The 21,078-nt window shown below is 47.9% G+C and overlaps 13 protein-coding genes across 13 annotated transcripts; 6 read left to right on the plus strand and 7 right to left on the minus strand.

Moving 5' to 3' along the window:
* Positions 1-11: 11 nt before the first annotated feature.
* Positions 12-1,589, minus strand: E1B28_004408 (uncharacterized protein). The gene is made up of 5 exons (XM_043148883.1): positions 1,000-1,589; positions 648-938; positions 366-596; positions 219-316; positions 12-158 (listed from the first exon to the last, which is right to left on the minus strand). Exons 1-5 carry the CDS (start codon positions 1,459-1,461, stop codon positions 131-133), a joined length of 1,110 nt encoding a protein of 369 aa, XP_043013485.1. The 5' UTR covers positions 1,462-1,589; the 3' UTR covers positions 12-130.
* Positions 1,590-1,598: 9 nt separating this feature from the next.
* On the plus strand, positions 1,599-3,100 carry E1B28_004409 (uncharacterized protein). The gene is made up of 6 exons (XM_043148884.1): positions 1,599-1,869; positions 1,924-2,170; positions 2,227-2,326; positions 2,380-2,559; positions 2,610-2,898; positions 2,959-3,100. Exons 1-4 carry the CDS (start codon positions 1,627-1,629, stop codon positions 2,555-2,557), a joined length of 768 nt encoding a protein of 255 aa, XP_043013486.1. The 5' UTR covers positions 1,599-1,626; the 3' UTR covers positions 2,558-2,559; positions 2,610-2,898; positions 2,959-3,100.
* An 819-nt stretch (positions 3,101-3,919) lies between these two features.
* Positions 3,920-5,180, minus strand: E1B28_004410 (uncharacterized protein). The gene is made up of 8 exons (XM_043148885.1): positions 5,073-5,180; positions 4,904-5,017; positions 4,653-4,838; positions 4,555-4,601; positions 4,389-4,491; positions 4,300-4,314; positions 4,185-4,244; positions 3,920-4,126 (listed from the first exon to the last, which is right to left on the minus strand). Exons 1-8 carry the CDS (start codon positions 5,130-5,132, stop codon positions 4,031-4,033), a joined length of 681 nt encoding a protein of 226 aa, XP_043013487.1. The 5' UTR covers positions 5,133-5,180; the 3' UTR covers positions 3,920-4,030.
* Positions 5,181-5,794: 614 nt separating this feature from the next.
* On the plus strand, positions 5,795-7,065 carry MOB1B (MOB kinase activator 1B). Its single transcript, XM_043148886.1, has 10 exons — positions 5,795-5,857; positions 5,917-6,004; positions 6,064-6,136; positions 6,188-6,255; positions 6,308-6,333; positions 6,390-6,523; positions 6,582-6,701; positions 6,770-6,816; positions 6,869-6,981; positions 7,041-7,065. The coding sequence occupies exons 1-9, from the start codon at positions 5,838-5,840 to the stop codon at positions 6,947-6,949; spliced, it is 657 nt and encodes a 218-aa protein (XP_043013488.1). The 5' UTR covers positions 5,795-5,837; the 3' UTR covers positions 6,950-6,981; positions 7,041-7,065.
* A 435-nt stretch (positions 7,066-7,500) lies between these two features.
* On the minus strand, positions 7,501-8,713 carry E1B28_004412 (uncharacterized protein; the record flags this gene model as incomplete). Its single annotated transcript, XM_043148887.1, has 5 exons — positions 7,501-7,512; positions 7,564-7,688; positions 7,740-7,860; positions 7,913-8,536; positions 8,591-8,713. The coding sequence occupies 5 exons, from the start codon at positions 8,711-8,713 to the stop codon at positions 7,501-7,503; spliced, it is 1,005 nt and encodes a 334-aa protein (XP_043013489.1).
* Positions 8,714-8,997: 284 nt separating this feature from the next.
* E1B28_004413 (uncharacterized protein) lies at positions 8,998-10,955 on the minus strand (the record flags this gene model as incomplete). The annotated part of the gene is made up of 6 exons (XM_043148888.1): positions 8,998-9,060; positions 9,111-9,762; positions 9,819-10,009; positions 10,062-10,272; positions 10,322-10,445; positions 10,502-10,955. The coding sequence occupies 6 exons, from the start codon at positions 10,953-10,955 to the stop codon at positions 8,998-9,000; spliced, it is 1,695 nt and encodes a 564-aa protein (XP_043013490.1).
* Positions 10,956-10,989: 34 nt separating this feature from the next.
* Positions 10,990-11,823, plus strand: E1B28_004414 (uncharacterized protein). Its single transcript, XM_043148889.1, has 2 exons — positions 10,990-11,336; positions 11,386-11,823. Exons 1-2 carry the CDS (start codon positions 11,131-11,133, stop codon positions 11,702-11,704), a joined length of 525 nt encoding a protein of 174 aa, XP_043013491.1. The 5' UTR covers positions 10,990-11,130; the 3' UTR covers positions 11,705-11,823.
* A 91-nt stretch (positions 11,824-11,914) lies between these two features.
* On the plus strand, positions 11,915-12,522 carry E1B28_004415 (uncharacterized protein). Its single transcript, XM_043148890.1, has 2 exons — positions 11,915-12,125; positions 12,184-12,522. Exons 1-2 carry the CDS (start codon positions 11,920-11,922, stop codon positions 12,509-12,511), a joined length of 534 nt encoding a protein of 177 aa, XP_043013492.1. The 5' UTR covers positions 11,915-11,919; the 3' UTR covers positions 12,512-12,522.
* Positions 12,523-12,637: 115 nt separating this feature from the next.
* On the minus strand, positions 12,638-13,986 carry E1B28_004416 (uncharacterized protein; the record flags this gene model as incomplete). The annotated part of the gene is made up of 3 exons (XM_043148891.1): positions 12,638-12,910; positions 12,963-13,915; positions 13,974-13,986. The coding sequence occupies 3 exons, from the start codon at positions 13,984-13,986 to the stop codon at positions 12,638-12,640; spliced, it is 1,239 nt and encodes a 412-aa protein (XP_043013493.1).
* A 443-nt stretch (positions 13,987-14,429) lies between these two features.
* Positions 14,430-15,692, minus strand: E1B28_004417 (uncharacterized protein; the record flags this gene model as incomplete). Its single annotated transcript, XM_043148892.1, has 1 exon — positions 14,430-15,692. One exon carries the CDS (start codon positions 15,690-15,692, stop codon positions 14,430-14,432), a length of 1,263 nt encoding a protein of 420 aa, XP_043013494.1.
* Positions 15,693-15,788: 96 nt separating this feature from the next.
* Positions 15,789-16,205, minus strand: E1B28_004418 (uncharacterized protein; the record flags this gene model as incomplete). The annotated part of the gene is made up of 3 exons (XM_043148893.1): positions 15,789-15,905; positions 15,958-16,092; positions 16,146-16,205. The coding sequence occupies 3 exons, from the start codon at positions 16,203-16,205 to the stop codon at positions 15,789-15,791; spliced, it is 312 nt and encodes a 103-aa protein (XP_043013495.1).
* Positions 16,206-16,553: 348 nt separating this feature from the next.
* On the plus strand, positions 16,554-17,455 carry E1B28_004419 (uncharacterized protein; the record flags this gene model as incomplete). Its single annotated transcript, XM_043148894.1, has 6 exons — positions 16,554-16,604; positions 16,661-16,810; positions 16,864-17,073; positions 17,126-17,174; positions 17,225-17,282; positions 17,338-17,455. 6 exons carry the CDS (start codon positions 16,554-16,556, stop codon positions 17,453-17,455), a joined length of 636 nt encoding a protein of 211 aa, XP_043013496.1.
* A 182-nt stretch (positions 17,456-17,637) lies between these two features.
* Positions 17,638-20,866, plus strand: E1B28_004420 (uncharacterized protein). Its single transcript, XM_043148895.1, has 7 exons — positions 17,638-17,716; positions 17,765-19,071; positions 19,126-19,244; positions 19,298-20,384; positions 20,437-20,590; positions 20,642-20,675; positions 20,726-20,866. The coding sequence occupies exons 2-7, from the start codon at positions 17,839-17,841 to the stop codon at positions 20,841-20,843; spliced, it is 2,745 nt and encodes a 914-aa protein (XP_043013497.1). The 5' UTR covers positions 17,638-17,716; positions 17,765-17,838; the 3' UTR covers positions 20,844-20,866.
* The last annotated feature ends 212 nt before the right edge of the window (positions 20,867-21,078 follow it).

The following is a 21,078-nucleotide window of genomic DNA, read 5'->3' on the forward strand; positions in this document are numbered from 1 at the left end:
TTTCAGTTTCAGGATGAGCAGCAGGACGTTGCATTCTATAGTATCATGAAGCTTTTACAGCCGTCGGTCTCGCCACATAGAGGACTGAGATCCTTTGCACTGATATAAATATCGAGCTGGGTATCTATATCTATTCCTCTTTTTCGTCTGTTCCGGGGCTGCACAAGTCAATGATCAGCGTCGTAAATGGTCAATCAAGAATTCGGGGAGGGAGTTACCTTTCTTCGTCACTTCGGTCATCCGAGGCACCCTGTCCCGAAGTCAAAACTCGCCATGCGATACGGCATATCATCGCGAACCACATTATTTGAATTATCTAAATTGACAAATTTAGCAGTGTCCATAAAACTGCATGAAAGAATTACCTCTAGAGCTAGCAAACTGGACGTAAACATAACATGGGCGCCCTTGGTGAGATAGTGGCCACTGGGGGGATCCCATTTCCATGGATGAAGTCGGGGTAGGTCGAACATCGTAGAGTAGATGACAACCACGAAGAGAACATGTCGGGTGACGAACCAAGAGATGAGCCACCACACAAATGTAGCGTCGCAATAGATTTGGGGAAGTGCGAGATAACGAATCATCTTAGCCATCTGGCGTTCCCGTTAGGGCGAAAAGAGAAAACTGGAGAAATAGCAACTCACAGGCAAAAAGATGTCACACCAATCCATCAAGACCATAAGTAAGCAACCAACTCGAGTAAAGTTGTAATAATAACTGGTCCCCATGAGGAATACTGTAATGACATGGTGGGTCATCATTTGATAATGGTCCTTCCTGGGAGCTTCAGCGTTGAGAATTAGCATTTGATGCAAATAGAACGCGGTTTGAGCAAGGTAATAGAGCTTGACAGGTCCAGCGACGGGGATATGGGGATAACCAATCCACAAGTCGACTGGATTGAATAATCTAGTCGGGAGTTCGCGATTGATGTACTAGAAAGGGTACAGTGTGGTAATGAGCCAAGAGCGGGAGGAAATGAAGAATAAAACGTACAACACCAAAGGCCGTCTGCAGAGGATAATATATAATCGGCCATCCTTGTTCTGCGAAACGAAGAACACGACGATGAAGCTTTCGCTGTTCCTTTTTGTTGGGACGGGTGACTTTGCCATTACCGTTGACAGTAACATGACCATTTCCGTTCAAGCTGCTACGGCCATTCCCAATGACAACACTGTCACTGTGCTTCAATTCCCTTGTCGAGCAGTTCTGTTGAAGATCCCTGTTCAACTTCCATCGTGCAAACGGTTCGAAGACCCCTAGACGAAACACATCCCGTATAATAGCGTAGACAGCGATTATAGTAACGATTAGGCAGAGGTCCTGGAGTCCAGTACCGTAATATTGGGTGTTATGAAAAGAATCAGGGTTCTTGGGAGGGTCCGTAGGGTATGAGAGAGTGAAAAAGGGAAGAAGACGAGGATGCAGCCATTCCGAAGCGCTGAAGGAGTTCATAAAGGGGAGAGGAGGAGATTTTTTCGCCTTGACAAACAACCAGCTGGCAACGAACGTGGACTCGAAGTCAAAGGCTGCCAGGAGGGAATAAAGCACGCGCCATCGTCGCGTCGTTCGACAAATTCAATTTCTTGTCCCGTGGGAATTTAGTCCATTTTCATTTCCATGTCTTCCTCCAACCAGCCTAACAATACGCTCTACATAAATAATCTCAACGATAAGGTCAATAAGGATGAACTTCGGTCTCAGCTACTCGCTCTTTTCACCACCTATGGACGTGTCATAGACATCGTGGCATCCAAAAGTGCGACGATGAGAGGACAGGCTTTCCTAGTCTTCACGGACTTGGCAGGCGCAACTTCAGCAATGCGCGCATGTGAAGGGATGGTTTTTTATGATAAACCTCTTGTGAGCATTACCTTCGTTGCGAAAATCCGAATTCTCAATACCACATTCTGTTAGCGTATCGACTACGCGAAAACTAAATCATACGCGACATCAAGACGAGAAGATCCTAATTTTGTACCACCCAACTCTGTGAATGCTAGCGCTTTATTGAAGCAAAACGGGATAACGGACAAAAAGAGGTCTCGAGATGAAGATCAAGCTGATGACCAACCCCAGCACAAGAAAGAGAAGAACGATTCCGACGATGAGGAGATGGAAATTGATGACGATGACGATGCTCCTGCGCAAAAGTCAAGTCATGGTGTGTTTCTTCGACCTCTATATATGTGATTATAATCATAGTCTGCCTACTTCTAGACACGGTCTCCCCGACGGTTCCCCACCCAACTGCGCGGCTTCTGTGTACAAATCTTCCTCAGGAAGTGACAGACGACGTCCTTTCTGTGCTCTTCCAACAGTGAGCCTTCCTCGAGTGTTGTTCTCAGTTTTCGTCTGATTCTTGGTTGCCAGATATCAGGGCTTCCGGACTACACATGTCTCACAATCGCAGGCTCCGAATGCTGAGGGAGATAAAGTCAAAATGGCCCAGGTTACCTTCGTTTCAGCAGAACTTGCATCTGTTGCAAAAGAGGCACTCGATGGTTTTACTCTCAAGAAAGGTTGGCTAATGTCGGTGGCGTATAATTAGAGGTGCTTTTCTTGTCTTGTCTTTGTAGTCTAATTGTTGATTGAATGTAAAGGGGCCACGTTTATACCCGCAGCCTCGAACCTATCCATGAACAATGTCGTCGCATAGCCATTTCTCTGCTGCTAGAAAACTCACACTTTGACCCATTCAGTTACGAAGTTTACGTCGTACACAAGAAGCTGCTTGCTTGTACTCTGATACCACAACCTCGTATGATGTGAGCTGATGCAAGATGATCGACTGTTAAGAAGAAGTCCGTCTTGATGTGAGTTTAGGTCGTTGAGCCGTCAGGGTAGCGCCCCAAACCCGTCTCGGTCGGAATGACAAAAATGATTGGACTGGTGAGCTTCATTACATATCGACTTGGATGCTGGATAACGAAGGTAATTTCTTCTGCCCAGTGCTGAGCCTGAACCCGGAGATAGCTCAATAGAAGGATTATGGGTGGCAGCCCCTATAGCTCCTGGGGTTTCTCGTACAGTCGTCTGGGGTCTGTGTAGGAGGTTGGCTATCAATTACGAATAACCACAAAATGGAACGGCTTGAAAATCGAAGCTCGATATGAGAACCTTTTCGATTTTGGCATTGAACGATTACTACTCGCCTTGGCTGCGTCCCAGTGTTCGTTCTTCCACGTTCGAGAACGCAGTGAGTTTCTTCCCCTTGAACAGAGACCCTCCAATCGCCCTACCAACGCGCTGTAAATAATGCCGAGTGCTCTTAATTCGTTAGGAACGTGCCAAACTGCGGCAACGATTTTTCCTGCTTGATACAACTAACGTTTGCTATCTGAGTAACGCTGTCGTCAGAGATAGCCTTGAGTGCTCAGTTCCGACAGCTTTTCGCTTCTTCGCGTTGGCTAACTTGGCTTAGACGCTTCAATCTTTCATTGTGCGCATGAATATTTGGTTCGAGTCCGTAAATATAGTGTCTTTTCCGAGATTGATATCGCACCATAGAGGACCCCTTGTCGACGGGAGGGGTGGGTTCTTGGCCACATAAGGTCGATGCCACGATGTGGTGCTAAAACGTTGCATGGATGAGCGGCTTCAACCCGATATTCGTAAGGTCGAGATGAACTGCGTCAGCCTATTTCCAGGACACCCAGAAAGCAAAACGCAACGTCTGGTCGCCGAGCAGGTTCGTATCTACTGAGGTGAATACGAAGAGGATAGAAGGCATTGATAGTTAGATGGTGATCCACGGGAAGGACATGGGGTCTTGGTATGCACATTCTCAGTCCTCCTTTACTAGTACCGGAAACCTATTGTCGATGGTCACTGTCAATGAGATTTTTGCCATGAGTTGTGCTGAGGCGCTTGATTAATAGTCCATCATTGCACGAACAATCTACTGAGTGTTGTTTTCAAAGACGATCAATCCGAATTGCGCTGCTTCTAATATACATGGCGAACGTGCTGATTCGATACTTGAAAGACAGCTTCTGCTCATACCGGGCGTCCTTCATTTCTTTCATTTCTTAAATGCTGATAAGATAGCTTCTCCAACCCCTTTGGCGGAGTTGGGGTTCTGTCCGGTAATAAGGTTTCCGTCGACAACAATTTTAGCCTAGGACAATGTTAATGTGTTAAACGAACATCCGCAAAGTTGCGACGTTAAGACTTACTCCCCATGGTTCGTCAGCTTTTTCATACGATCCTCCGTTCTGTTTGATCTTGTCTTCGAGCTATAACGGACCGATTGTCAGCAATCGATCTCAATATCTACCAGTAACGACGCACCAAAAAAGGGACGCTCTGGCAGAGCGGAAAAGGTTCGTGATCGGTAAGTATTCTTCGATTAGGTGGGTTAGCTGATAGTTATTACTGACCTCGACCTTTTGAACTTGCTCTTCCTCGACATTCGAGAAACCAGTAGCTTTCCTGGCATGAAATACGGACTTTCCGTCTTTCCCAGTCGCACCTACCAATGCACTGAACGTACAAAACGTAATGAGAGGTTTAGTTGTTTTGGAATGACAGTAGGGTCATGCTTACGCAGGTCCATGACACACTGCAGAAGTGATTTTTCCAGATTGATAAAACTGACGTTGCAGTGTGAGTCGGTATCGCAGTCAAGTCAAGTAGGCACATACTTCGGAAGCGAGCTTGTGATTGACGATATCGAATGGAAGATCAATGACAGGACCATGGCCGCCAGGATAGAAGACTGCATCATAGTCGCTAGCATTAACTTCCGACAACTTTTTGGCATTGGCCAATTTAGACTTGACAGTGTCGTCCTTCAACCATTGGATGCATTCCTTGTCTTGAGCAAACATCTGGCGCAGGGAGTGTGTGAGTCGCGGTCGCGGCCCATTGTCATTGAACAGTATTCGGATTGTACCTTGACGCTACCTTCATCAACGGGAGGATTGGCACCCTTTGGAGAAGCGAAGTCGATGTTGAAGTGGGGTGCCAGAATATAGTACGGATGAGCGGCCTCAGGAAGGTAGTAACCCTAAATTTTTGATGAGGACGAATCCTTAGGTGGGTTGAATGAACAGGAAACCCACTGTTTGATCCCCTTTTAGGGTCTTGTCTGCTGAAGTGAAGATGAAGAGAATTGAAGGCATTTCGTGGGTGTGAAGGAGGTGTCTGACATGTAAGAGTCTGTCTTTATAGCCACCCGGCTGTATGTTTATCCGGTGCATTGCAACGTCATGCATGAACTAAGTCTTAGCCCTTATCCCAAGAAAATGGGACTGGGACACGGTGAAACTGGCGGCATAAGTATGTCCACCTTGCGGAGAGTTTGGATAAATCGATAGTACACAACGGTAACTCGAATATTCCGCCTTACGCCGATTACCAATGGATTTCCTACAGTCTTGGTGACCATGACCGTGCGTGTAATCTTCTCAGGACTCCAACTTCGTGTGCGACCGGAGCTGTGTTACAGCGACATCCAAAATTGTAGCGCAATTATGATTTTGTGTAGCTCCCCGCCCTTGTTTGTAGTAAATAAAAAGCATTCCAAAATTGGCAAACCATCCCGACGTGATACCCACAAAGCACCAACTTACCTCATGGTTACCAAATTTGGATTACTTGCTTTATTTACAACAAACAAAGGCGGGGAGCTACACAAAATCATAATTGCACTACAATTTTGGATGTCGCTGTAAGAGTAAGCGCGCCGCTAAGAACGAGTGCAAACGCCATGATATGAACGTGCGCATCTGGAATGTGGGTAAGATTCTGGAAGCGAGTCATTGGCTGATCGCCGAGAAGTCCGAGCTGAACGTCCGCTTCAGATCATTGACATCGACCTGTTCGAAATGTCCTCATTCTTCGGATTGTAAGTTTGGCCATTCGTTTGCTATCATCTCTACACTCCTTGACCCTGAACTCGTTCAGAGGCAAGACTCGAACCTTCAAACCTCGTAAGGATGTCCCCGAAGGAACAAAGCAGTATCAACTCAGAAAATACGCCGAGGCCACTCTGGTGAGTTGCAAAAAAAGACACCGCTCTATCGATGTCAAATTTATCTGAAATCACCTCAGGGATCCGGAAATCTAAGGTTAGCAGTACAACTACCAGACGGCGAGGACACAAACGAATGGCTAGCAGTTCACGGTGGATAGCATCGTCTGTCACATCAATATGCAAATCTCATATCCATTCCAGCGGTCGATTTCTTCAATCATCTCAATATGCTTTATGGGACCGTAACAGAGTTCTGTACGAGGCAGGAGGTAGATTCCCATCAAAGCACCCGGTTTTTGCTCGTTAATCCTCCCTCCTCAGTGTCCGATCATGTCTGCAGGCCCCAGGTGCACGGCGACCTCTAGAGGAATCAGACATAACTCTTTTAACACATTCAAGATAGATATGAATACCTCTGGGAAGATGGTGTCAAGTACAAGCGACCAACAAAGTTACCAGCCCCTGAATACGTCGATGCACTCATGAACTGGGTCCAAAACCTATTAGAAGACGAAGCTGTATTTCCGAATAAAATTGGCGAGTAGCATTCAGATACGGTTATTGTGGGGGGACCTAAATAATATCACACACACAGGTGTACCCTTCCCAAAGAATTTCAGGGACACCGTACGGACGATTGTTCGTCGGTTGTTCAGAGTATATGCGCACATATACAGCAGCCATTTCGATCATATATGTGCGTTGGGTATTGAAGGTGAGCAAACCCCCACCCACCGGCCATTGATGATCAACTCTTTTTTTTTTTTTTGATTCACTTTTTAGCTCATCTGAATACGAGCTACAAGCATTTCTTCCTGTTCATACACGAGGTAAACTTTACGATAGTTCTCGCAAAACGACAATTTACCATTCTTCTCATAGTTCGATCTTGTGGACAAGAAAGAACTTGCACCTCTTGATGAATTGAACGAAGCCATTCTGGCCGAAGAGAAATCTCGTTGATTCAGCTTCTCCCTATACCATTCGTGTCTTCTGTATGTACCCCTCGGATCGTTGTTGAATATCAATCATTGTGTCTCAACTGACTCATCAGTGACGGGGAATGCCATTATTCGTGTATATATAGGCAATGGGCTACAAGGGCGTACGTGTATGGATCTGCTAGAGTAAGGAATAGGTCGCTATAACTACACGGGGATGAAAAGAACTTAATGTACCGTTTTTTGAGAGGGAAGGAGATTCCACGTAATGTACAAAGGGGTGAGAGAGAGGGTATCGTGTTCGTGAATGCGGGTGACGGATACTCCTAAGCGGCGTCGAAGGATACCCTAAAGTTGAAACATAAAGTACAAGGTACGATTGGGTCGTACGCCAACAAGACGATGGACGAAGACGAAACGGTTTGGGCTCTTGAATACGATAAGGATAAGGATGCGGGTGGGTTTGTGTATACAGGTGCTGTGCAGGAGGGCCGTGTGTCAAATAACATTACTGGTGACTGTTGGAGAGCCAAACCGTGGCGAAACAGAGTAGAAAAGAGAAACTTCGTAAGTTCATATTGTGCGCTTAGATTGTTTATCAGACGTCACCCTTGTTTGATAATGATTTTCGCTCACCTTTATAACGGACCATTGCACAAGAACATTTTTGATGCGTTCGTTCAAGGATCTTTTACAAAGGTCGCAGGATAAATGCTCTGCTAACGGACGTAATGCAGATTCCAAAAAGCTGGGGGAAAGGTCTAACAACAGCAACCATTAGCAAACCGGATGGCACGCTTGGATAAACATACCAGGACGTGCATCCCACGCTAGATAGGCGGATGCCAGAGCCCATGCTCTTGTGAGGGTTTTCTGGTCAGTGAAATCACAGTGTGAGGTCGGAGCGTGAGGGTGTGGGGGTGGCAGTAGGAGCTGTCGGTTCCCCATGTCAACGTCGTAGAGCCAATTCGAACGTAGAACATACCCGCTTGAGTGCGTCTGACCGGCCGATGTGTAAAAAGAAGAGCCTCCGGAGATACTTGGGACCGATTTCCGTCGCTATCTCGTCCGTGATCGTGAAGAGGGGCAATGAAAGTAGGTGTGGTGAGGTGGAGACAGCCAGGTCAAACAGATCGTGCTTTGAAGCAAAAGTGTAGAGTTCCAGAGGACATAACGGGGCATGGGACAGAAGGACGGTGTATAAGGGCGTTGAGGGAGTGATATGCGCTTTTGGCTGGATACCATACGATGGTAGCCGGTCGACAGCAGTGGAAAGGGTTTCGAAAGATGGACAATAATGAGCACACGACATACCATAGACGACGTGCAGAATAACATTCAGAATAGGTGATTTCTCGTCGACTTGAACGACCAAGTTGTGCCACGCTCCTTTGGGTGGACCTTCTGGCAGTAGCGACATAAAACGATTGGTTGATGCTGCTAGGAGCAGGTCTGAATGAACGTAGAAGAAAACTGAATCCGAGGATAATAAAGCAAGGTCGGGTGGAAGAGAATGGTTATTTGCTCCTGGATAAAAGGTGGTTGATACTGAAACAAGGACATTTTCGTCATTCGGATCTTCAGCGATAGGAGAGCCTCCATGAGATTGCTACAGGAAAGAGGTCAGCTGGAGATCACGGAATGCAGAAGTAAGGGCGCGCACTGGAGGAGTAGGGACCTGTAGCTGGCCACCCTTATCCAGTGAACCCCTTTCGTGGAAAGGGGGGACATCAATGTCCTCCTGTGAAGCAAATTGAAGAACGGAGTCCCAATCAGTGTTCTCCATTGTTGAGAGACTAATGAATACACTGAATACAGCTTTTGAATGAAAAACGGTGGTGTTGACTGACCTTGATAATGCGGTAAGAGGGTAAGGAGTGGAGCTGCGAAGTCGTGACTAAGACTCGAGCTTCACTGTCATCTTATTCATCCCAGACTTGTCTCAAGCCAGCCGAAATTCACAAGAAAATAAAAAGTAAAGAATAGGAAACACGACTGAGTTCTATACGCGACGATAGGTATAGAATCAGGCACGGCGACGAGCGCATCTCAAATTTGACTTGAATCGACTCATCTAGAGCCCTTGAGCCTGCGAATCTTTTCCCTTTTCCCAAACTCCGTGTCATGCAGTTCCTGACGTATTCGGCTTAGTCATCGGCCAGCCTGTCACAACAAGCACTCACCATATTGGCAAGCCGCTTGGCTGTGGAAACTGCATTCAGCTGCTCCAGGACTGCTTTCTCAGGTAATCGATACTCTTCGAGCTTGACACCAATCCGGGTCTCAATCTTGATGACCTTGTCCTCGTCCCTTTCTGTGACGAAACTCATCGAAACTCCACTTCGGCCGGCACGTGCTGTTCTACCAACTCGATGAGTGTACTCCTCGGGCTCATGAGGTAAATCCCAATTCACGACCATCGCCACGTCCTCGATATCCAGACCACGCGCACCTACATCCGTCGACACCAGGACGGGAATGACGGAAGACCGAAATAGCGAAAGGGAGTTCAACCGTTCTCGTTGCGTCAATCGTGAATGCAAAGCAGTACTCCGGACAGAAAGGTTCTTCAGGAGCAATGTGACGTAGGCAGCTGTTCTCGCACGAGCACAAAAGATGATGGTGGGAGGAGGTTGGACGATTTCTTCCGTATCATCGGCCTGCTTTCTATTCTTTTGTTTCCCTTTCTTCTTGTCTTTGTACGTCTCTGGTGGTGCTCGACGCATGTGGAGTATACTCTCCGGAGGATGACAGAGAAGGTAGAAGAGATAGCTTTCCCGGACGTGCGACGGGACGAGGAAATAGTATTGCTTGAGTGTTGCGACTGTTTCGACTCTGATAGAAATAGAATGTTAATGAGGCATGATTCCTTGACGAGAGCTTGACCCTACCCTTCGGTCATTTTATGTACAAAGGGAGGCTCTTTTCCTGGTTTCGGCGCAGCGTTTGCGACCGAGTCGATTGCCGGAGTCCAGGTTGCAGTGAATAGACAGGTCTGCCGCTCCGTAGGTAGGGCTTCAAACAAGTACGAAAGGTCTGAAGTGAAAGTCGGAGAAAGCAGTCGATCCGCCTCATCGAGAACCTACTTTGAAACATCCAGACTTTGTGCCAATCCACCGCTACAGGACACTTACGAGAAATTTTACTTTAGATAAAGTCCATTCATTCTGTCCACTCTTCATATGATCAACCATCCGTCCTGGTGTCGCGACGATAACGTGTGGTCGATTGTCGAGTTCTAATGCTTGGGCCATCATGTCCATTCCACCGACAATCACTGCTGTCCTAATGTTCATGGGAGCTCCCAACACGGCAAATTGTTCGGATATCTGGAACGCAAGCTCTCTAACCATGACTGAGCATGTAGGCAAATCGGCCAACACTTTAAGCATACCTTGTCGGTGTCAGGACTAGTGCAAAGAGGCCATACGGATCCACAGAAAGCTTTTGGAGTATTGGTAAAGCGAACGCAATAGTTTTACCGGACCCTGTCTTCGCATTCCCAATACAGTCCTTCCCTAGAGTTTGAGTGGGACGTGAGTACGAGTAAACAACGAAAACGTTCGTCCCCTACCGGTTAGAAGTGGAGGTATACATGCGGCTTGCACAGGTGTTGGAACGGTTATCGATATTGATTGGAGGGTATTACGGAGAGATAAAGATACACCGAGTGCGGCAAATGTATCAGGAGAACGCGGTTGAGCTTGAACGGGAGTGTTGAACGGTGAACTAGGGCTTGTTTTCGAGAATCGCGATATTCCAACTCGTTCTGTCGTTCTCAATGATGTATTGATGAATTCATCTTCATCGGAGTCCCCATCTGTTTCGTCCTCCTGAAGCTCGTCGCCATCGATTCTAGGTTTAAACGCAGGCTCGACAGCTTCATCAGATTCTTCATTATTGTTATCTGAGGCAGAATCCTGGTGAAGGGGAGTATCGCGTAGGGAATAAGTTCTCTTCCTTTTCCCCAGAGACTGTTCTTGACTACGAAGGAGGTCGTCTGAAGTGAGAACGCTAACGGAGGTCATAAAAGGAATTTTCAACGCGGCCCAGGATTCTGGGCTATTACGGTGATTCGACCTCCGCTCACAAAACCTCGGGGACCTCGGTGTTTTATACAATAACTTGGTTTTTTTTTACATGCACGGAAACATATAAATGCCAACCGGAAACGGATCTTCTGAAGGCATCGACTGATTCACCATGTCAGTAGTCAAGACCGTCATTCCCCTCACCGCTCAGCTCGTCCAATATGCAACCACTCTTTCTCCCCAACAAGTCATCTCACGCATCGAAGACAGAATCAACAGGGAAGGCAGTATGAAATTCATGTCTTCGCTGCCTTCTATCACTTCACGAGAAGAGCTTGAAGAAACGATTCGCGGTGTCACACAAGGAAATGACTTCATGTGAGCAGCTGCAAATTTGAGCACTACAAGATGACTCATCTCTTTCTAGGCTCATGCAGTCGATGAGGCATGATAACTGGCTGAAATTTTACGACGAAAAGACGCCACTGGTGGCCGTTTACTCCATTGGCAACCCGATGATTGCAAAGCATCTAGTGTCTTCAACGTTCGACCTACGCGCCGCCTATAACATCCCTCCTCGTTTGCTCATTCTTGAAAAGGAGGATCGCACAGGAACTTACGTCCTTTATTATCTTCCATCTTCAGTCATGAGTTTAAACGGGGATGAGGGGAATTTTGTAGCAGCTGTTCGTGCCTTGGATGAAAAGCTAGAGCGTCTCGTCATTGAGGTCACGAAGGTGGATTGAGCCCAGGCCCAGGAATTCCTATACTACTCACATTGTATATTTTCATGTACGCTAAATTTTCATGAACAGATAGAGAGGCTTGATTTGAAGCACGGTCAGCTTCCCGTGCAACCCGCCCGCATTCAGTCGCTTCTCAGTTATTGAATCTATTGTTGATCAAGATCAGAAGATAGATAAGTGTAAGTCATCCGAATGTATTCTGAATCTTTTCCCGCATGCCTGCAGTCAAGACTGTCACTCCATTCACCGCCCAACTCGTCCGATTCGAAACTTCCCTTGCTCCTGGAGAGGTCGTTTCACGTCTCGACGGTCGAATTAACAGATCAGAGAGCAAGGACCTCATTCCCACGATAGCAACCGCGGGTACAAGAAAGGAGCTGGAGGAAGGGATCAGGCGAATATCTGGAGGAAATGATTTTGTGTGAGTCACTCTCGAGCCTAATGGGAAATGTAAATGACCGGCTCCTCATAAATCACAGGTATTTCCTGTCGATGAGGCATGATAACTGGTTAAAGTTGTACGACGACAAGGTCCCATTCGTGGCGGTTTACACGATCGGCAACCCTCAGATTGCGCAAACAATCATGAAGCACGACCTGCGTGCTTCGTATAACGTTCCTCCTCGTCTACTCGTTCTCGAGAAGGAAGATCGTACAGGAACCTATATTCTTTATCACCTACCATCTTCGGTCATGGCTTTGGAAAGTGATAATACTGAACTTGGAGAGGCTGCTCGCGGCTTGGATGAAAAGCTGGAACGTCTTGTTCTCGAAGTGACGGAGGACTCGGATAAAGCAGCGCTGTAGCATAAACCGACTTTGATTGAAATTAAAGAATCACAGGAAATATTACATGACCGGCAGGGTGAAGACTTATGTCCCCGTATTTAATACGACAAACTGGGAGAATCACAAGTCAAATATCATCAATGGTCACAGGTATGTGAGGTATGCGGGGTTATCCGAGGAGAACGCGTATGTTTGCTGCCCAAAATCGGAGGAGGACGGGATCATGGGAATGAGGGAGGGCATTTCAGTTTCATTCGTGGTGAGAGAGTACCGGAATGATTGCTCTGAAATCCCATTCGGGTCGACGGTGGTAAACGGCATCATGCAGTGGAGGGGATCGATATTTTTGGTGCACGCATCGGTTTCGACTGCCCCGTAGGATTCGGTATAGTGATAGCCATCATTATAGAAAGAGGGCTATACGTTAATTAGAACCATTTTGCCGTTCTAGGACAGGAGAAAAACTCACTGTAACATATCCCTGAAAGGTCATATCGTATCTTGGAACTGACAATGGGACAGACAGTGGACTGGCCGGCAGCTGGGTGAAGTATGGATCCACAGAGCTCATCGAAGAGCTGGGACCGGTTGACATCTGCCGCCTATCTGCAAAGTAAATGGGGAGTGAAGGGGACGGAAAGTCGGGCGGAAGAGTGGCACCTTCGCCACTGTTCGAGCCAGGGTGTGGGAACGGGTAGACTGGTGCTGGCCACGGCGGTAATGGTGCTATAACAGGAGACAATGAAGGAGTAATAGATGCCTCCGAAGGTGTCTCCACGTCAGACGGTTGTTCGTCTTTAAGAGCGTCCTTTTTCGCCTTCTTACCCCGGCGTCGGCGTGCAGGAGGTACGGTTGGTCCGGGCATATGAACATATTTCTCCCTCAAAGCTCGTACCGCAGACTCGGAGACAGTGTTCTTGCCTTTCCCTTTTCGGCCGCTACCCTTGGGAGACGGGGAAAACTTGTAATCGGGATACTTGAGCTGATGTAATCGATAAGTCTCTGCAGCTTTGGTTTGCCACTTTTGTTTCTCTTCAGGGGCCAGCATGTTCCAACATTGGCCGGCAAGGCTGCTGAGAGCTTGTTGACGTCTCTCGACATTCGGGGGTATTTGTTTTTTCTTGAGTAAATCCGAGCGGTAAAGCATGAAAGCATTGAGTGGGCGAGGGATGTGCTTCTGGCATTGTTTCTCGGGCGCAGGAGACAGAGAAGGGGTAGAACTGAGTGGAGGGAGAGATGGAAGCTGCGGGACCTCTAGAGCAGTGGTCTGCCCTAAACCTTCGGAGTGGAAAGCTTTGGAAACGCACACAGAATCTAGGAAAAGGATATTGGTGATGGCCTCATTGCGAGCGGAAATGTTAGGCAAAGTCCAGGACCGTGAGGATGAAGAGCTCGGCGAATTCGAAGTATCCACGAATTCCACTACAAAGAATGATTTAGACGAGTACGGGTACGAGCCAAAAAATGAGAAAGAACCTACCAGTGTTTTCCATTCCCCGGCGAAAGCGTTGAAAGACTAAAAGAAGGCTCACTTGATTGACTGCACCGAATCATTCTTTATAACACGGAATTTGAAGTTCACGTTTGCCACAACTCAGCGAGATCATATCTGGTGCCACCCCGAAAGTTGGAAAGGTCAAAGGGATCTTACATCAGGTAATGTTTATCAAACATAGGACTGACTAGACAAGCGGCGAAGGGCGAAAACACGTTGTAACACGTTTTTGATAGTCAAAGAACATCTCTTCAAAACATTGTAAGCGCCGAAGACATCCGATCTTCAAATCATCACGTCCAGGGGCCATCCGATGATGACCGCGTCGAACTCAAACACGAGGCTTTGAATTCTGACCACGATGCAACCTCATACGCGAGATATCGATCGATCCACAATGGCATACTGGTGGACTAGTAGCATGGCAGCGAACGACTCGAATTAGACATACACCCAACTCGACTGTGTCGCGGCTTTTTGTACTCGATTCATCACCGCCAAACCCTCCTTCACCTCCTCTATTTCTTCAATTAGTATTGTGTGAACCCCTTCTCGTTCTAACGACAACAGACCATTGAACAATCTCCTCGCAGCGATTGAAGGGTCTGACTTCGGTCCTAGCTCGTAGCGGTGCCACTCAACACTATTCAAGTGGGGCAGGTGATACGTCCCGAGTGGCGAGTCTGTGAGAAACATAACACCAACTCTGGTGGGGGATGGGGTATTGGGTGTCGAGGATAAGGTAGTCAGGTAGGAATGTATGTCCTGGGGAATGACTCCGGTCGGAGGAGGAGAAATGGTCATAAGTAAAGTCACTGGAACCGAGGGAGAGTAATGTCTGTATTTCATCCCTGGTGTTGTCGGAGCAGCCTCGAGCACTTCATCGCTATAGTCGCGACGATGCACCAGGACTCGTGGAATATGCTGGTCATCAGGAAGGTCTTCTTTCAACACTCGCTCTATGTTCTCGACGGTGACACCACCCGGTCTCAGCACACGAATACTACCATCCTCATTCAAGCCATCGATAACAGTACTCTCTACCCCTACAGCACACGGTCCACCATCGAGTATGTAGCCGAGTTTGCTGCCAAGGTCTAAAAAGACGTGTTCGGCGGTGGTGGGGCTAGGTGTTCCGGAGGAGTTTGCACTGGGCGCAGCAATCGGTGCGTCGGTGAGAGTAATCAAAGCTCTGGCAATTAGATGGGAGGGCATTCGAACGGCAACAGTAGGTTGTTGAGCGGTGATGACAGAAGGCACAATGGATGAATTACTTGGGAAGAGTAGAGTCAACCCCCCGGGCCAAAAACGCGTCATAAGAACGCGATAAGAATGAGGTATTGTAAAATCATTAGGAATGAGACGGTGCAACATCTGCATCGACGAAACATGGACTATCAAAGGGTTGTCTGCCGGACGGCCCTTCGTAGAGAAGATAAGAGAAGAAGCAATTGGATCTAGTGCGAGAGCTCCAAGACCATACACAGTTTCTGTTGGGAAGACAACTGGATGACGGGATTTGAGATGGCGGACGGCGGTCTGCAAGGACTGAAGGGTTTCTGGTGATGAAATTTCCAATCGACCAGAGGGAGTAAAAGAAACAGAGGATGGATCGCATTTAAGAATTTGTGCTAGGGTCATTGTCGGTCGCAATCCCGCTATGTGTAGTGAACCGAACCAAAATTTTCGAGGGAAAGATCCCATGATTGTAATTGTTTGGTCGCTGACGGTTATACCCCACCGCGCAACCTCCAACGGTTCCACTTCCACTTCTCTCTGATTACCGTCGTCTGTCAATGTTCATCGATCGTCCGTCGCAGGTGTCTTGGGCATATTGAGACCGACACGTCGTGCGGTAGCTTCAATCCGTTCTTCAGCCGTCAAATCTATCAAGGGATTGTAACGTTCGAGTAAAGTCTGCCAATGAATATTTATCGTCAAGCTGTGAATAGTCAAGTCAAGGCCGTACAGTATATTCCCTTTGTGATTTTAAAAAGAGGACGGAATTTTGAAGGTCTTGTATCGCGCTGTCGGACTGGGACTGTGCAGCCAATGCACGGAACTTGGAAATCAAACGACGGTTGATTTGTCCAGGCTGAGTCGCCTATGCGTAAAGGTAAAGCTTTGCCCTCGATGTAAATAGAGAGGAACACTCACAGCTCTTCTGAATTCTCGCAGAATACCGCGGTACAACTGGGCTTGTTGAGAGCGTGGCATGAATAGTTATCCGCGTGGGAATCGCGCATCAACCACAGTTGGTCCATGACCGGTTCAAAGCACAAAGAAAGGTCTTCTCCGCTTGGACGCCTAGACAATCAATGTATATCAGGAAAGAACAATTGATTGTTTAGCCTCTTTGTTGAATAAGTGCGTGCAGGTTTTTGTTTTTATTATTATTCCTGAGTCCATCGCAAGCCACGCGATTTCCCAATGTGGAGGAACAATATTCATGATTGTGTGGCTTCTTTGTCGTTGCAGGCCGCTTAGACCGGTGGCCGCGATATAAAAGCCACTCTCGTTTCTCTTCCTTTACCACCAACACTAACACTTCTCTCCGATCTTCATATGAAGCCTTCAAGTGGTTTATCCTCTCAAACAACGCAACAACAGGCACCAGTCAGTCTCGCATACATTGACACTCCTCTTGTAGCTCGGGCTAATCCGTTTCTTAGAGCCACTCTCCGGAACACGTTGACGACAACCCTTCTCGAAGGACTAAATCCAGGTTGACTTCGGAAAAGGATCGAGCCATCAAACAATCACACAAACTGGCGGTCAAGAGAGATGAAGTGAAGTCGTTACCTTTCGTCTTTGTGGGGAATGTCGGTATTGGTTTGAACAACCTTGTAAACACGCTGATCGCTACGCTTTCTAGCTGGACAATAAAGTCACTGAAAAGCAGTTGGAGGAGCTTTTCTCGTCTTGCGGCAAGATTCATCGCGTGGTTATACGTCAAACTGGAGCTTGGACGGCAAAGCCACAGGAACCTACGTTGTATGCATGTGTCGAGTTTAGGTGCCCGTCGGCGAAGGTGAAGGCTTTGAAACTGCATGGACACATGCTACAGGCGAATCGTCGGTTGATCGTATGTTCATCGCTGGCCCTACTCCTGTCATTGCTAACCTGCTACCTGGAAGGTTTGTCTACATGCCACTGAGCTTCCAGAGTTCGAAAGGACAGTGCAATGTATGTATCTGCAACGCGCGCATTATTCAAGCACTGACCCGGGATTTTAGCCAGTCTCGACTCGTGGGACCTCGAGAAGGCAGAGAGGATCAAAGCGGATGCAAGAAGGTATGACCAAACCGTACGTTGTTCTACTACTCGCTGATTTCGATTCGATATCGAGATTCGTCCGCTATGAACCTACCGTTCTCGTCGATGAGCCAGAGGAATCTTTCCCGTCATCGAATACTCGTGGCAAAGCTCTATCACGTTCAGAACGCATTCCAGCTAAGAGCAACTGACGACTGGCTAGTGTCTCATAGCTTTTTGTTTTCTCTGAATCTTGTACGAATAATACATAAGCATACGATTTTGGACACTGAGCAGGCCGCAACTGATCGGCTGAGTGACCGTGGCTGAATAAGGCAATTGGTTGGGAATGCCAATGAGGGGGTGCTAGTGGTAGAGTACCACCTGGAGTAAGACGCCCACCATCAATCACTGACTGCTATACGACTGTATGGGAGATACCTAGTTACTCATCCGCGACGACTGAGATACAGGTCAGATTTGCTCTACTTCCCGTCGCATATCCCTACAGACTCGACTAGGCTAAATCCTCTGTTTCTACAGCCTTTTCAGGCTTCGTGCTGTCCTAAACACTTGTCATCTGTTCTACTACAGCATGGCGAGGAGTGTCGCCCTCAATCCGGCTTCAATGCCTTTCTTTCCAGGCGCTCGTACCGGTGATGATGAGGGCGGAAACGGTTCAGGCATCGCCCATCGTTCCCTCCGACCCTATGAACAAGATCTCAACTCATCTTCTACCGTTTCTCTCTCACCCTCGGATTACCGTTCAGTCAGATCATCTCCAAGCCCACCTTCTTTCCCTGTTCAGTCTGAGCACACCAACGAAGCCAGAACTACCACTAATAATGACGTGTCGCGCCAATCCCCGACAATACGACAGGTCGAAGGAAGTAAACCTTATCCAGTCATCGAATCTCGGATCCTAAGGGAGTCTAGCATGTTTGGAAGTTTAGAGTCGCTGCCGGAGGGAGAGGATGTTCAGCACACGCCAGGTCCAACCGTTGCAAATTTGGCTCATCTGGGGTCCATTTCATCCTTCTTTTCAGTCCAGCAAGGTCGAGGAACACCTCCAGTCCCTATCAATAATAATGGTTCACCGTACATTCCCGCCGGGGGATTTACATCTTCCTCACCCGTATCGTCATTAGACTCCAGCAGCCAGTTTGCACCCAGCGTTGACTCCTTCCCTATTCAAAGCTTCGAAGAGCAACTCAAAGCATCCAATCTTTTCAAAGACATTCTCGATCGCCTGGTTCGCTGTGAGTTCACTACTAGGCAGATTCAAAATGATCTGGGAGATATACACAGCAAGATCAACCTCATGATAAACCGTACTTTGCAAAGTCAGACCAGCACTCAGCCCGAATTCAAAGATCCATTTGCGACTGGTCCGTCTAATTTCGGCGCTGCTGTCAACGGCGCTCGCGGTTCCGTGGGGAACATCGCTCCCAATCAATTAGCACCCCTCGACGATATTTCAACAATATCTCAGCGTCTGAACACGCTCACGTCATCCGTCGGACAGCTACTTGCTCTTCAAACCCAGCATATCCAGAATGCATCGACTATTCCTAACCAAGGGGCGGTTGGTACCCAGTTGGATCTTAATTCAACCATTGTTTCCAATCCAGCGCTGTTGGGGCATGGAATACCTGGCCGTACAGACGGCAGGCCCTCTCCTCGTGTTCCAAATCAGCCAATGCGAACATGGTCGACTGGGACCCTTGAGCTTCCCGTTCGCCCTGCTGACACTAATGTGGGACGACAAGATCCGCTTCGCGACAAGAGGCGTTCTGTCACTGGTTTGCTCAGACGAGACTCTGCTGGAGTAAGATCTTACTTTTTCCGTCCCTGTGATGTGTTTGACCGATTCCATTCCAAGGTCGTTGATCTTCAAGGCGACTCATGGACTGGGGGCAACCGTGATTCCGGCCCTCTCATCTCGAAATGGGAGCATTTGAATTTATCCCCCGACCTTCTACGATCTTTAAACAAATTCGGGTGCGTCTTAGCTCCTTGGCTTCAGCCATGATTAACCAGTACGATTGATCCAGTGTCGGACCGCCGAACAAAATTCAACAACGCGCCCTTCCGTTCCTTCTCCGTGGCGCCGATATCATTGCACAAGCGCCACCTACTCAGGAACGTATCGCTGCCTATGTGATCCCTGCCATTCAAATCGCGTTGACAAGTATCGCTTCGCAACCCACCAACCGTGGGCCGTTTGTGATAATGATATCAACCACTGTCGACCAAGCCACACAAGCCCAACGGATGATTCGCGATCTTGGAGGTCCTATCGGAGTTAGGTCTGCATTGGGCGTAGGTACTACCTTAGCGCCCAGCGATCTAGCACAAGAATTGCGTCTGCTCCAACAAAACATGCCTCACATCCTTTGCGGCACTCCGCAGAAGCTTCACGCGTTGTTCACGTCACCTGGCGCTTTGCCTGGCTCGGAGGTCCGTTTCTTAGTCTTGGACGAAGTGGATCAGCTCATCGCACGCAATCTACATGAGTTCGTATTCAACATTGTGAAGCTATTGCCTTCGCCCAGGTCTCGTCCATTAAGTGCTGGCATCAGTCCTGCCGCACCCAACTCTGGTACAACCCCCCAGACATCTAGCAATGATACTTCTAATAACGGTTTTCAATCCCCTTTCAACTCCGGACGAAGATTCTCGACTGTAAGCTCCGAGTCTAGCACTACTGGCCCCCAGGCAGTGGAACGTCAAACGGCCCTTTTTTCCAACACCGTACCGCAAGATGTACTCAATTTAGCAACCGCGATCCAGTTACGAGAACCTGTTCGTGTTCTAGTTCGGCGGGACGGAAATATCACCCAAGTAGAGACGACACAAGGTTCTCGTGGTTTAAGGCAATACTATCTATATCTTGCCTTCACAGGTGGCTCTCGTCCTGACCCTGTTGCACCGCCTGGAGGCGGATTAGGCATCATCGGATCGGGCAGGGGCGCTACGAGTGCCGAGAGTGTCCAAGCACGGGAATGGAAACTTGATGCTCTAGCCGACCTGTTTGATGATCTCGACGTTCCACAAGCTATCGTTCATGTCGGAGGAATGACTGCCTTGGACACCGTGGTTTACAAGCTAGCGAGCAGAGGGTTGGAGGCGGTTCCCCTTGTAAGTTTCCTTGGGTTCACCTTGGGGCAGTGGACTGATGGAGGAAACTTAGCATGGCGATATGAGTGCTGCAACGAAGCTGGCAGCGCTGAACAAGTATAGGGGCTCAAGTTCCTTGATAATGAGACCTCCAACGACCAAAGTCCTAGTTGTTTATGATGTTCAAATCAAAGAAATTTCTCACATCCCCCTCGTGGTGAATTATGGTTAGTAATCTCTCGTCATTCTCATTCTCCCTAGACTTGCAGTTCTTCTAGATCTGCCCAAGGCCGTCGAAGAATACGCCCATCGGTAAAGCTTCTCGAATCTCTGTTCTGCATTTGAGCTCAAGGTGCCTTCAGCGTTGCTCCTGCTATTGCGCCAAACAATTATACGCGAGCGGGAGTAGTCATTAATTTTGTGACTGCGACAGGCGGTGACGTCGAAATGCTACGCTCCATAGAGTGTTTCTATAAGTGAAGTATTGATGGCTCTTCCTCAGACCCTTTTACTGACAGTGATTTTGTTTTGGCTCTAGAATCAAATGCGTGAGTAACTTTTTGTCTAGCCTCCATGTCCTTGCACTCATAAACTTCAACAGCCTGAAGTTCCCATGAGCTTACGAGACCTTCTCTAAAGATAAACACAATGTTCTGCTATGTTTCCTCTGTATCCCTATCGCACGACCTCTAAGGTCCAGCCCTGCCGTCGGTCT

Source organism: Marasmius oreades, chromosome 2, assembly GCF_018924745.1.
Source record: "Marasmius oreades isolate 03SP1 chromosome 2, whole genome shotgun sequence".
Taxonomy (NCBI): domain Eukaryota; kingdom Fungi; phylum Basidiomycota; class Agaricomycetes; order Agaricales; family Marasmiaceae; genus Marasmius; species Marasmius oreades.

Coding starts and splice junctions, on each gene's coding strand:
- E1B28_004408 (XM_043148883.1), bottom strand. CDS start 1,461: ATGAACTCCTTCAGCGCTTCGGAATGGCTGCATCCTCGTCTTCTTCCC. Junction 939..999: donor TGCAGACGGCCTTTGGTGTT/GTACGTTTTATT, acceptor TACCCTTTCTAG/TACATCAATCGCGAACTCCC. Junction 159..218: donor GACCGAAGTGACGAAGAAAG/GTAACTCCCTCC, acceptor TGACTTGTGCAG/CCCCGGAACAGACGAAAAAG.
- E1B28_004409 (XM_043148884.1), top strand. CDS start 1,627: ATGTCTTCCTCCAACCAGCCTAACAATACGCTCTACATAAATAATCTC. Junction 2,171..2,226: donor TGCGCAAAAGTCAAGTCATG/GTGTGTTTCTTC, acceptor GCCTACTTCTAG/ACACGGTCTCCCCGACGGTT. Junction 2,327..2,379: donor CTTTCTGTGCTCTTCCAACA/GTGAGCCTTCCT, acceptor CTTGGTTGCCAG/ATATCAGGGCTTCCGGACTA.
- E1B28_004410 (XM_043148885.1), bottom strand. CDS start 5,132: ATGCCTTCAATTCTCTTCATCTTCACTTCAGCAGACAAGACCCTAAAA. Junction 4,492..4,554: donor GCAGTGTGTCATGGACCTGC/GTAAGCATGACC, acceptor TTGTACGTTCAG/TGCATTGGTAGGTGCGACTG. Junction 4,127..4,184: donor AAGCTGACGAACCATGGGGA/GTAAGTCTTAAC, acceptor ACATTGTCCTAG/GCTAAAATTGTTGTCGACGG.
- MOB1B (XM_043148886.1), top strand. CDS start 5,838: ATGTCCTCATTCTTCGGATT. Junction 6,005..6,063: donor AATACGCCGAGGCCACTCTG/GTGAGTTGCAAA, acceptor AAATCACCTCAG/GGATCCGGAAATCTAAGGTT. Junction 6,137..6,187: donor CGAATGGCTAGCAGTTCACG/GTGGATAGCATC, acceptor TATCCATTCCAG/CGGTCGATTTCTTCAATCAT.
- E1B28_004414 (XM_043148889.1), top strand. CDS start 11,131: ATGTCAGTAGTCAAGACCGTCATTCCCCTCACCGCTCAGCTCGTCCAA. Junction 11,337..11,385: donor ACACAAGGAAATGACTTCAT/GTGAGCAGCTGC, acceptor ATCTCTTTCTAG/GCTCATGCAGTCGATGAGGC.
- E1B28_004415 (XM_043148890.1), top strand. CDS start 11,920: ATGCCTGCAGTCAAGACTGTCACTCCATTCACCGCCCAACTCGTCCGA. Junction 12,126..12,183: donor TCTGGAGGAAATGATTTTGT/GTGAGTCACTCT, acceptor CATAAATCACAG/GTATTTCCTGTCGATGAGGC.
- E1B28_004420 (XM_043148895.1), top strand. CDS start 17,839: ATGGCGAGGAGTGTCGCCCTCAATCCGGCTTCAATGCCTTTCTTTCCA. Junction 19,245..19,297: donor CGATCTTTAAACAAATTCGG/GTGCGTCTTAGC, acceptor CGATTGATCCAG/TGTCGGACCGCCGAACAAAA. Junction 20,385..20,436: donor GGTTGGAGGCGGTTCCCCTT/GTAAGTTTCCTT, acceptor GAGGAAACTTAG/CATGGCGATATGAGTGCTGC.